At 42.9% G+C, this 13,075-nt stretch overlaps 1 protein-coding gene across 3 annotated transcripts in view; it reads right to left on the bottom strand.

The window, feature by feature from the left end:
* Positions 1-3,678: 3,678 nt before the first annotated feature.
* MLLT1 (MLLT1 super elongation complex subunit) overlaps positions 3,679-13,075 on the bottom strand; it is a 54,457-nt gene continuing 45,060 nt past the window's right edge. For 2 of the 3 annotated variants that reach the window (XM_032783080.2, XM_075070865.1), the window contains 4 exons: positions 11,390-11,461; positions 10,484-10,546; positions 8,612-8,683; positions 3,679-8,118 (listed from right to left, as the gene is read on the bottom strand). In XM_032783080.2, the coding sequence (XP_032638971.1) occupies positions 7,990-8,118; positions 8,612-8,683; positions 10,484-10,546; positions 11,390-11,461 (336 nt within the window). In that variant the 3' untranslated portion in view covers positions 3,679-7,989. The remainder of the gene's footprint in view (positions 8,119-8,611; positions 8,684-10,483; positions 10,547-11,389; positions 11,462-13,075) is intronic. The other variant, XM_032784680.2, reaches the window with a different exon arrangement.

Here is a 13,075-nt window from a genome sequence, read left to right as displayed (position 1 = left end):
ACTCCAATGCAGAAACTGGTGGTGGCATGTCTGGTCTGCTCAGATCATTATCAGCATGGATACACATCCTCTGGAATGGTGGTTGAAGTATGAAGGGATATGAATCACTAGCACATCACATACCTTGCAATAATGGCTACAACCAGGCTATGCAAAACCTGTTCTCACTTTCTGGTGACATTGTAAATAAGAAGAGGGCAGCATTATCTCCTGTAAATGTAAACAAACTTGTTTGTCCAAACAATTGGCTGAACAAGAAGTAGGACTGAGTGGACTGGTAGGTTCCATTTTATTTTTTAATGCAGTTAGTTACAAATGTAAAATTAAGTTTACCTTATGATAGAGATTGCATTACAGTAATAGTATATTTCCTCCACCTAATACAATCTCAGTGCAAATATTTAAAGTGAGCACTTTATACTTTGATTTCAATTACAATACAATTTGAAAATTAATACCATTTAAATCTCACTGCTTGACAACCCTAGTAGAGATATGGTCTATAGAAGCAGGTTCCAGCCTAAAGTGAGGGTGGGGGAGAGGGGTGTTAGCTACCTTGTGTAAAAGAATAAGAGAAACAACTCATACAAAACAGCAGTTGAGCCTTTCCCTATTAAGATGGCAATTTAGGACTCAAGTCTCTCTGTCTAGAGAACTTGGTGGGGGAGGTGACTTTAGTTCCAGTAGCATCAAAGAAATTTCTACCTTAGCACCCTTGTGTATATGACCAATACAAAAATGAGTATTTGTGGCACATTAGACTACATTTATTTGGGCATAAGCTTTTGGGGGTTAAAACCCACTTTATCAGAGGCAAGGACTCTTTTTTTGGTGATGTAGAACACAGCTACCACTCTGAAACCTATGACCAAATACACTAGCTGCCCTAAAGTTTGGGGTGGAATAGGATGTATTCATGTTGTAAATAAACTCCATTCAAATACCATCCTAAAGAGCCTGTGCACCTTACTTTCCATGGCCTTTCTCCCTTGAAGTGCAGCGAGAGATCTGGGAGCTGCAGAAGTGCAACTCAGCTGTCTTGAAATACTAGCTTTAAAAAGTGATTAAAATCATTATGAACTCCAGGAAAGAGCAGTGACAGGCTTGGTTGGTGAATTAATTTCTTTAGAGGGATCTAGGTAATTAAATTCCACTCAGTCAAATACAGAGGCCAGTACCAGCTCTTTGAGGAAGGTAGAGAACCTGCCCACAAGGAAAGAGGCTGGGTTTCTCTTCTGACCCATAAGCCTTAGCTCTGGATACTTATCTAAAACCTCTTTGAAACACATGTTTATGGCCTTGTCCTGGAGTGGGGAGTGCTGTCACATTTACAAAACATCACCTGACTCTAGAAAGGCTTGATCTACCTTTCACACTTCACTTACCTTTTTACATGGATCAAGGAAGAGGGGGGGGGACTTTCCCCATCAGCCTCTCCTTTCTCCTGGTGACACTTAGTATTGCCAATCCCCCTCTTACTAGATGAGGAAATAGAGCCAGCAGCACCAAAATTCTTCTCCTGGGGTTGCTTGAACAAACTGCAGAATGCTCTTAACTCAGAGCCAAGCTTCCAGTGCTGTTCCTAAAGTGTGGTGCTCTGTGCTGATGAGGCAGCAGGGAAAATTCTGTACAGTTGAATTTTTTTTAGCTACACATCTGTCAAAGGGGTTCAGGTAGCACATGTGGTAATACTTCCATGACAATACTCACTAAGCAACTATTGGAAAAATTCAGCTTACTTGTACAATCATAGAGCAGGCTTCCTGGTCAGACACGCAAAGCCCAGGGGACTTGCATCTACAGAAGAGAGTGAAACTTTTCCACGTGTACTGTCCAGCCTAATAAGAGCCACAATAGTTAAGACTTACTTTAAGTCAATGGTTTTTAAATCCATGTAGAAAATTGGGTCTTAATTTAGCATTGTATTGTCTGTGGCATACTGTAACCTGGAGACAGGGAGTGTTTGTTAGATAAGATAAGCGGTTCCAACCCATTTACCACTGTGGGCTGCAGCCACACAGTATATATGCTACCTACATGGCTCTGAGGATGTCACACGGGCCACATCTGTGCACTGATTGGGCTGCAAGTTGAGAACCACTGGAACAGAGACAGGCAGTGTCCTGCCATCATGGAGAATTGTGTTTGAGCATAAGCCAGCCACCCTGTAACCAACCTGCTACCAGTGCTGTTAAATCTGATGGACAAGTCACAGGGCAGGTTGCCTCCTGCAATTCATTTTCTTATGCATTGCTATTAGGGTGTGTTCATTGCCCATGAACAAAGAGGACAAAGTTAGTATCATATGGCAGAAGCAGGGATAAACAATGGTGGGCAGTGCTTAATCCTGCCATGCATTCTAAGGTTTATAAATCTTAATACTATACTGAACACACCTGTTAGGGGAATTTTAGTAACAATACTCTTAATTCCAGCAAGAAACAGTATCCTTACACATTAGAAAACATTCTAACCCCATAGAAAATAATGGTCCTAGTGTGACTGATTACAAGAAATTTTACAGTAGAACAAACAGCACTGAACGTTCACCATAAAATTCTTCTACTGTACCTGCCAACATACAGTTTCAAATCCATGCAAATACTTTAACTTCCAAGGTAAAAGTGTAGTGAGATCTTTAAATGGTGACCTGGAAAGGAAAGACAATTGGGTTTTATTCCATCTCATTTTGTGTTGTATAAAGGCAGCCAAAGGCTGGGGGCGTTTTCCTGCTTGTTTTGCCAACTTAAATATCAAGTTTGGACTTCACTGGTTTTGCTGAAAGGCACTGGGAGGTGTGAGGAGGAGGGGGGAAGATGGAGCCTCTAACAAAGATGGCACAATCCTGAGGTTAAGCTGCTGACCTGAGAACTCAGGAGGCCTGGTTTGATTACAAGCTTTGACAGATTCTGACCTTGGACAAGTCAGTTTCCCAACTGTAAAACTGGGATAATTCTTCCCTTTAGGGGTCACGTGAGCATAAATTCTTAAATCTGAGGGTAATCTTATTGCAGTGATGGGAATCTGTTGGTTCCTAGATAGCTTTTCTTTTGCATGGTGAAATTTTTGAATATTAAAACTTGAATTCTTTTAAACTCTCTTCCCTCTCACTCACATTTCCCTTCCTTGGTAACTAGTATCATAATCACAAATTCCTGTGTCCCATAACCTCTTCCAGAGCAGATAAGACCTGCATTTCTCATAAAAATAAGCAGAAAGCATTCTTAAAAAGCAGAAGCTGCCTGGACAGTGGAGTGCTCACTGACAATTACTGCTATACAACAAGTTGCTCCTTTATGGCCAATCCAGGTCAGATCAGAATGCACTACACACACCCAACCACACTGGTGAAGATGAGTTATAGGAGAATGGTGAACAGTAACTCAGAAGTGTGATAATATTTAGCACTTGTGCCCGTTCTGTGTTTTCTAGAGACTTGTCATTTGCTCCATTATAGTTAATACATATTCCAAGTATTACTGATCCTGCTGGAAGGGCAGAGTTGCAGGAATCACATTAAGTTGATTATTTCAAGTTTAAGCTAAGGCCACTGTTTCCATATTTCTCTCAGGGGAAATATTTTCCGAAGCAGATTTACAAAGTAGAGGTCGTTCTCTAACAGAGCATCTCCTTTCCAAGTTGGAGGAATAAAGTTCAGAGAAACAAAATACTCCTTAATTTTTACTTTTCCATCTTACTTTATTTCACGTTTTTCTAGAAAACTCCTCCATAATTCCACAAATTTAACAAAAAGTTTAAAATTCAGGACAGAAACAATCCTGTAACTTATTACAAACATTCTTCTTCTCTCTTTTAATCCTGGGGGCCAGATGAATTTCTTTAGTTGAGTGAAGAACTCATTTCCCAGCACAACCTTTCATATCTTCAAATGACAAGGTATTTAATACCTTGGGTTTCAGGGAGAATACAATTAAAAATCTAGAAGCTGAAGTACTTACACACTTTTCGGAGTGCAAACTCATCTCTTTAGTTCTTGATGGCTATTTCATGCCTCATGAAAGCAATACCCATCTGATTTCAATTTAGCTTTAAAAGTAATAACCATTACAAGGTGCACAATGGTTGTGTCTAGTTTTGACACTTCAAAATGTCAACTAGCAAGTGCCAGGCACCTGAAATGATAAAGGAAGCTTCTTTTGAGTATATCAACTGTGCTATAGTGCATGTAAAGCCATTAGTGGCCACTGGACAACATTACATTTGAAATTTACTGAACCAATAATGACACAGGTCTCTGCATGCAGAGAATATGATGGGGCAAGCTCCATAAGGGGAAGTTTAAATGTTTTACCATCAAAATAAGTTAAAGATCTCTGACAAGAACGGGTCCTAGATTGTTGCATCATAGCTCCTTACTAGTTCTGATGCTCCCACTATGGAGAGCAGTATAAGAACTTGTGGCTAAATCATTGCACTTCCATATATTCAGGCTGACTACATCGAAGCCCATTTTACACTACTATTGTGTCCAATATTCTTCCTAACTGGCATTCTGTGATCTGGTCACAACCTTTTGTCCATTTCTACAGTAAATGCCAGTAATGAAAGCCTCAAGGCTTAATACAGATCAGACCAAGACAACTGGACAGTGTTCTTGACCTCTTTTTTGCCCTTTTATATATAGACCAAGGGCAAAGGAAAAAGCTATGCCCTGATCTCACATCCACATTACTCTGAAAGCCTTCAGTTTAATCATTACTTGTACACACTCTTAATACCAAGCTGAAGGACATTTCGAGTAAACTAGAGGTTTGTCCATTTTCCTTGGAAAAATCCTTATGGCTAAAACAGTCAGACAATTGCATGTTTTTAAAACAACGCATGTTACTATGCATCGTCGTACAGATCTGTAGTGGTACTATCAGTAGCAGTATCAAAATCTCCTTTCTATTTTACAATTATCCATCCATGCTCTCAAGAGTGACAAGAACAAACACGTTATCCACAAACACTTGTACATGGCATGTTCAGAACAGCAGTCAGCCTACTAGAGAATCTACAAGTGGAACTAAGCGGGGACACAAAGGTTGGGAGGTCCACGATCTAAGCAATTTTTCCTTGTTTGCAGAGTAATTCCTCATGTGGTCCCCAATCCTACCACCACCACCCCAAAAAACCCAATGATTTGGTAAAATACCGGCAAAGTACTTATGAGAAACAAAGTACTGTTAGTAACCAACCAGCAGGCGCACACAAAGGAGAACACTATCGTTGGGGGAATATTTCCATTTCAGGTTTCCCAGATTATTATAAACAGTCTAAAAAATTCATATGTAAAATACCTTTTATAAAAAAAGATTCCCATGAAATAGTAATACTTGTTAAATTTCACAAGCAAAGTAAAAATCCAGGACAGACAGCACAGTGGCCACAGGTAGAGCCCTAGGCACTACCACAGGGCACAGCTATGTTCAGGGACAGCCTCAAGACTCTTGCTCCTTGGCCCAGCTGAGAAGCATCACGATGAAGGTTCTGTTTTTAATACGATGGGAAGTGTCTGCTTGCCTCTCTCTAGTCCTTTGTGCTATAGATCTGGAAGCTACGTAGTCCCAAGACCAATACAGTAAGTATGGGTGCTAGGGGTGAAGTTGATTTAGAAATGGGATTTGGGAGCAGGGAAAGAAGTTGATCTAGGGAGAAGAGAGGAGGTGAAAGTCTTAGGGACTCTCCACACAAACAGCTCAGTTAACACTGTTGCTGTTACTGTTTCATAGAGGGGAAGGCCTCACTCATCACACATCCCTTGGCTAGAGTCTCTGGAGCAAGGTTATTTTGGGGCTTTGAATACCTGGAGCCATTCTCCATACACCCAAAAAGTTTTGGGAGTGGGCTTGGACATAATGCAACATTACAGAATTCACTCTCTCCATCAAAAATAGTCTCAACAAGCACTGACTACTCTTATAGTTTAAATGTACTCACTAAGCCCTGAACAGCCCAAGGGATCTGCAGAACATTAAAAAGCTAAGTCTCTGGTGCGACCTCCTTCACTTAGCCATATCCAGTTGCAGAGCTTGAGATAGCACTGTAGTCTCATCCTTTCCTGGTAATCCTCTTAACCTTGCCATAGCACATTCTTGTACACAGTTTCTATCCAGGTGTGGAAATGTCCATCAGGAAAAAACAAACAAAACAGATAAGATCACCGTCAGCGTGACAGGGCCTAGACCTAGCATGAGCTTGACGTTTCTATAAAGACATTTGACAGATGGTAGACAGACAAAACTGACAGGAATCAGGTCAACATGACCCAACTCAAACAAGCTTATCATTATATTGCCACTTAAATCTATTAGTTGCAACATTTCCATGATAAAGAAAGGGAACATCCAAAACAAGGGACTACAATTTCATATTGAAAAGTGGGACAGCACATGGGAGAAGCCTTAGAACGATCTTTTATACCTCATCCAGCTCCCACGTGGATCTTTTAAAGAGGTTTGTTTGTCCGTGTCGAGTTATTCTGAACTGTTGCTTTCCCCAAAGCTCTCTGCCAGCAGCCCATTTATAGCTGGCAAAAGCTTAAAACTTGATTGGAAAAGTGAAAATTATTTCTTTAAAAATACTGACTTTAGGAAATAAGGGTTTAATATATTTCTGAAGACATGACAGGTATTTCTCCCACCTTCATTTGGAAGTCAATGATAGTTTAACTAGGATTAGTGTTTGCCATTTCCTGCCATCTTTTGAACAGGTGAGAGAAAAACCTGACTTCACTAGGTCCAAGATCTTTGAGTTTTCTAAAGGTGTCCCAAGATAAAATACTCCCCTGTTTAGGTTTTCCCAGAGTATAGCCACTACTATAGGGGCCACTATAGGAAAAATTCATCCTTGAGAACACAGAACAAGAACCAATGACATCTTTTGGCAAAGTTATTCAAACACTGAAGAATGAAAGTGAGACAGGTAAGTCCCTTCCAGAGCACAAAACGCTTTGAAGATCGCTGCTCAGCTTTCATACACTAAAAATTGTTCACAAGAGGCATTTTAACAAACAAGTCAAATCTTATTAACCACCCCCCCGCCATTATCGTTAAAAAAAACATAACAGAAAAAACACACCTTTAAAATCTTAAGACCCAACTAGGCCCTTCTTATACATACAGTACATACATATATATAATATATATATATATATATATATATAAAATATACAGCTTACAGGTTTGTAGTCCTATTACAGTTAAAGCAGACTGAAAGGAGTGAGACTTTGTTTAGGGGCTTGGATCAACAAGAAGTCTCAAAACCCCAGTGGGAGACAGCAGATTCTGGACGCCACTTCAAAAAGCACAAACTCAGTCTCTCTGAGAAGCTGAAACACAGAATAAGGCCCTGCACCCTGCACATGAAATGATGCCTTCCAGGGGTCAGATTATAGACAATACGTTGTACCAAACCGCTCTAGAACTTGCAGATGATCAAAAGCGACAACCATCCACTTCCTCCGCAACAGACCAACAGGACCCATTCTCTGTTGCAAGTCACGTGGCTAGCTTTGTAAAAGCCAATCTTGCTTACACAGCACAACAATTCTTCCCCGAGCTGGGAGAAATCTAACTCAATTGAGTCTCTCTGCGGGCAAGTTGGTCCCTGGATTTAGCGAAGAAAGCATTGTCCAAATTTCTTCAGCTCTCAGAGACGCTTGAAAACGTATTCTTAAAGACACAATTTCTTGAAGTAAAACCAAAAAAGGTCACACTCTTGTGTGGTTGGGAGCAGCACATCTTTTGCTCTAATCAGTACCTGTGGCCAAGTGTATTTACAACGCGAGGGAGGACAGACTCAGCAATATGGGTGCTTGTTTGAAAAAAGTGCAGCAGGCTGTGCATTCACAGAGCATGGCTGTTCTCTAAGGCAGTGCTTCGGGTGAATTGAGAGAGTAAAAAGGCCTAGTTCCACGGGTTTATTTCCTGGTACCAAGAGATGGGATTTCTGGTTTCAAAAGTAGCCCGCTTCCAAGGCTAAGCGTCATGTTGCCACTGCTTCCAAATAACTCTGCAGCTTACGGACGGTCGTTTCATCCAAGGAGAAAAGGTCAAAGTCAAAGGTTGTGTTGGTAACGTTAAAATGCCCAGTTTCCTCAATGAGATTGACAATCTGAAGAGAAAGGAACAAGGAGGTCAGATTCAGCCATACCTAGTGCCTTGGAAGGAAGGGCCCAATCAAACCCCCTCCCTTGCCTTCACACTCACAAGATAACTTATCTCCTGGCAGGGACGGATGCCCAGCCACAAAGAGGCACTGGGCGGCCATTTCCTTTGAAATCTCTCTGAGGTATTTTAATTTTCTGGATGCTCCCAGGAGCCCAAGTTGGGTATGGCTCGAACAAGATAGTACACAGGCCCCTTCCCACATCTACATTTCAACCTTTTTTTAATACAAGCTCTCGATGCGTATCTGGCTTCTTTCTACATTTTTTTTGCTTTAATAAAGAGGGATCAGTCACTTGTGGTGAACCACCCACTGCAATGGAAAATTACAAGTGCCACTTAAAACACAAAGGGTCTGAGTTAGAGCAGTGATGTGAGACGATCACCTACTCTACACGGATCTAGGCTGTAATTTAACACAAAACCGACACACTCTCTACCTGCTGTAGTACATTGCGTTCCCGCAGCGCCATTAGCCGTCTGTGAAGCTCCACCAATTCATCCGTGTAGGCCTGTGAAAGAGATGGGTAAAAAGGAATAAAACAATGCATCCGGTCTGTTTCCAGCACTGCCGGGGAAGCAAAGCAGTTACTTCCCCAATGAAAATTTTGGGCAGCTGCTTGAGGGCCTGTTGTCACTTTTTTGTTCCCGTTTCCCCCCCAAAACCTCCCAGCCCCTCCTCTGAAGTCTAATTAATCAACTATCATCTGCTTGGAAATTAAACTGACTGAAATCCAGCTGCGTTGGGTCCAGCCAGGTATGTTTCATAGTGGACCACTAAGTGTCTCCCTCCAAACAAATGGCTTGTGAGAAGTGATCTGAACCTCTGAACTTAGAGCACCCCAGCATCAGGCTGAATATCTCTTGGTGAACTTCCATGTTAGTGTCCTATGAGCAGTGGGTGCTAAATGCTCACCTGTGCCCCCAAAATACAATACCAAGTAGGTGTCTCACCTATGATAGGATTCTAGCAATACATTGACACTAGTTTGTGTTCATTTTAAGCTTCCAACCAAAACTGAGGAAGAAACATTTTTAAATCATTGTTCCCCAGGAAGTTTCACTGATACCACATCCGGGAAACAGGGACATTTATACCCTCACCCACTTCAGTTGTTTAAGAATCAGACCAGACTTTCAGGGAAGCCAGCCAAGAGGGTAGATCTCTGTAAGCACACTCTAGTGCAGTGGTTCTCAACCTGCAGCCCAATCGGCACACAGCTGCGGCCCACGTGATATCCACAGAGTGGGAGGGGCATCTGCAGAGCCAGAAGGGGGGTGCGTGCGAGCGAAAAATGGGGAGGTGCAGCATCAGGCCCAGCAGCATCATCAGGAGGCCAGGGTGCTCAGTGTCCCACCGCCATTCCACAGGACCGCGGGTCCAGTGACCCTTGCTGGAGCAGGCTCCCCAGCATTAGGGCCGCAGAGGCAGGCGGGCAGAGCACGCTGAGCTGTGTGCCGCCAAGACAGTAAACCAGCGGGCGCTGGGGCTGCAGGGCGAGGGTACAGGGAACTAGGGCCACAGGGCGAGGGTACAACCAGTGCATGGGGTAAAGACTCTAGGTGGGGGAAACTCGTGGCTGGGGGCAGTCCCTGGACAGGGGGTTAGATACTGAGGCATAGTCCCTGGATGGGGAGATTGATTGCTGGGGGACAGTCCTGGCGGGGGCGCTGGGTGCAGCTGCTGGGGGGCAGTACCTGGGTGGTGGATTGGATGCAGAAGGAGACGGTCCCTGGGGGCGCCATTCTGCCTTGGACAGGGCACTCTGTCTCTGCAGGGCAGGCATGTATGCCAGCCCAGTGGGGGCAGGGAGGGCAGTCCCAGGCTGGTTGGGTTATGAGTGGGGGCATTCCCTGGTTGGGGGACAGTTCCTGGGTGAGGAGGCTGGGTGCATAGGGACAGTCCCTGCCTGGGGGGCATGCCGCACCAGCCAGGGTTCCCCATCTTTGCAGGCAGGCTCCGCAGTCACGCTATCAGCAGCAGCGCGGGAGTGAGGGTGGCAATATACCATGCCAGGCCACCCTTACAGTAAATTAATTAATTTTAAGTTAATGTTTTATTTTGCTAATTTAAAATGCTCTTGGTAGACATTTGCCAGTATTGAAATGAAAGGTACTATATCAATTTGAATTGTATTGCTGTCATATGACAAATACTCAACCTTTTTGGTGTTTGGTAGATGTACAGGTAGTAAGTATATTGTGTGGATGTGGCCCACATAACATATAGAGAGCTGCATATGCGGCCCACAATGGTAAATAGGTTGAGAACCACTGTTCTAGTGCTTTCAATCAGGGGACAGATTTTTTACCTGTAAAGCTGTCCCAGAGTTATTCATGCATGAACCAGCAAAACTGAGCTCATTTAAGCAATCCTACCAAGGCAAAGAAATGAGTCATGAGATACACCTTAGCACAGCACCCTGAAGTTTCACCTGGGGACAAGCGTCTCACCCAGAACACTCTACGCTGACCACTGAAAGTGTGTATTCTGACCCTTCTGCTAGCAAGATCACAAGCACACATTGTCTTTAATATTTAAACATCGCCTTTCTTCTGGCTGAATAATATTAAAGCAGAAGAGAAACCGGCTTGATTTTTAGTAATATGATGTGTGGCTCAGAAATGAAGGTATTAAATGGCCATTTGAAGGATTTCTACATAGGAAGAGTTCTCCCACTGAGACCTTTCAGAACAGAGAAGAAATGAGGCAATCACTGTTGACTGTTTAGCATCTCAGTAAGCTAAATAGTGTGTTTGGTTCAAAAAACTTGATTAAGTTGCCCCAGGGAGGAGAAAGAAGGGACATCCACTGAGATAAATAAAGTTCTCAGGAGTGCAAGGCTCTAAGCAAGCAGAGCATGAAACAATAATCGAACTGCCATTCTAACATTCTGGCAAAGGTCAAACACAGCTATAAACTGCCCTGTCACCGTGGCCAAAGGGAACAACAAAGACCAAAGTGAGAGAGAACTATTGTAAGAGGCAACATATGGAAAGGATGTGGGGTTCATTTCTTAATTCTTAAACACTTATAACATTTCTATCACCTCACTTTGAGCCGGTACTTCCAGCACCAGTATTTCAGGATGCAAGCCTTTAATAGGCCAAAATTGTTTCAGTGTGGGGGGCAAGTACTCCTCCTGAGCTCGTTTTCATGAAGAAATGTCCTCCTGCATCCCACAATACTATGCTATGCCTACCCTAGGCAAAAGTACCTTGTCATATGTTCCCTTCTTCAGGATCTTTTCTGGCTTGTTGCAAGATTCTGGACTCTTTCTTCCAGAGGCCTGAAGGGAAAAAAAATAGTGAGTTGTGACCAAAAATAATTCAGGCAGGGCAGAACTGTAATGGTTTGGCTGCATAGCAGCCAATGGAAGGAAATCCTCTGGCTGACCTGGGCAGTGAAGTAGATGAGTTGTGGAATCCACAGCACCAAGGATTGAGGGCAGAGAGGGGGAAAGTTTCTCCATCACTAAATATTGATAAAAGACTTGAAACACTTGCTGCCTTGATCGATTTGGGCAAAGGGAATGATCACAACCTCAGTAGCTCTGCAACTTAGAGTGACAGCTCTTATTTTTCACAGTGCTAGGTAAAGAAGTGAACTGTATAATACGAAAAAAAGTTTACAACTAAAAAAGTCCTTTACGAATAGCTCCCCAGGCAACTGCAAGCAGAGGCAAACTGATTCACACTGCCAACAAGCTACGGAGAAGCCTGTCAGGAAACCATGGGCAGTCATAGCCTATAGGTCGTTAGGCCACTCCCTAGGAGTAGCACTGAATTGTTCCCTACAGGGTATGTCCAGCATTTTGCCCATTTTTCACTGGCTTGCAATCGGGCTTCCATCCCTTAACAATCCACAATTCAAAAGATCTCGCTTAGAAAACTGTTTCTGATGTTTAGAATGCACTTTCCACTTATTAGTTTCACAACATTATTTCTAATGGACCTCCCAAAAAATTCTTTTCCATCTTGGTGTTTTTGCCCTGCAGCTAATTGTAAGCACTCTTTAGTCATCATCTAAGCTGTGTTTAAGAACACAGGAACGGCCACACTGGGTCAGACCAAAGGACCATCTAGCCCAGTATCCTGTCTTCCTACAATGGCCAATGCCAGGCGCCCCAGAGAGAATGAACAGAACAGGTGATCATCAAGTGATCCATCCTCTGTCGCCCATTACCAGCTCCGGCAAACAGAGGCTAGGGACATCATCCCTGCCCATCCTGGCTAATCGCCATTGATGGACCTATCCTCCATGAACTTATCTAGTTCTTTTCTGAACCCTGTTATAGTCTTGGCCTTCACAACATCCTCTGGCAAAGAGTTCCACAGGTTGTCTGTACACTGTATGAAGAAATACTTCCTTTTTGGTTGTTTTAAACCTGCTGCCTATTAATTTCATTTAGTGGCCCCTACTTCTTGTGCTATGGGTAGTAAATAAGGCTTCCTTATTTACTTTCTCCACACTAGTCATGATTTGATAGACCTCTATCATAGTCCTCCTCCATCATCTCTTCCAAGCTGAAAAGTCCCAGTCTTATTACCCACTCCTCATATGGAAGCTGTTCCATACTCCAATCATTTTTGTTGCCCTTTTCTGAACCATTTCCAATTCCAATACATCTTTTTTGAGATGGGGCGACCACATCTGGACACAGTATTCACAGGACAATATGATATTTTCGGTCTTATTATCTATCCCTTTCTTAATGATTCCCAACAGTGTTTGCTTTTTTGTCTGCTGTTGCACATTGAGTGGATGTTCTCAGAGAACTCTCCACAGTGACTCCAAGATCTCTTTCTTGAGTGGTAACAGCTAATTTAGACCTCATCATTTTATATATATAGTTGGGATGATGTTTTCCAACGTGCATCACTTTGCATTTATCAACATTGAA

This window comes from Chelonoidis abingdonii, chromosome 11, assembly GCF_003597395.2.
Source record: "Chelonoidis abingdonii isolate Lonesome George chromosome 11, CheloAbing_2.0, whole genome shotgun sequence".
Taxonomy (NCBI): Eukaryota; Metazoa; Chordata; order Testudines; family Testudinidae; genus Chelonoidis; species Chelonoidis abingdonii.
This window is presented reverse-complemented; position numbering and strand designations above follow the sequence as displayed.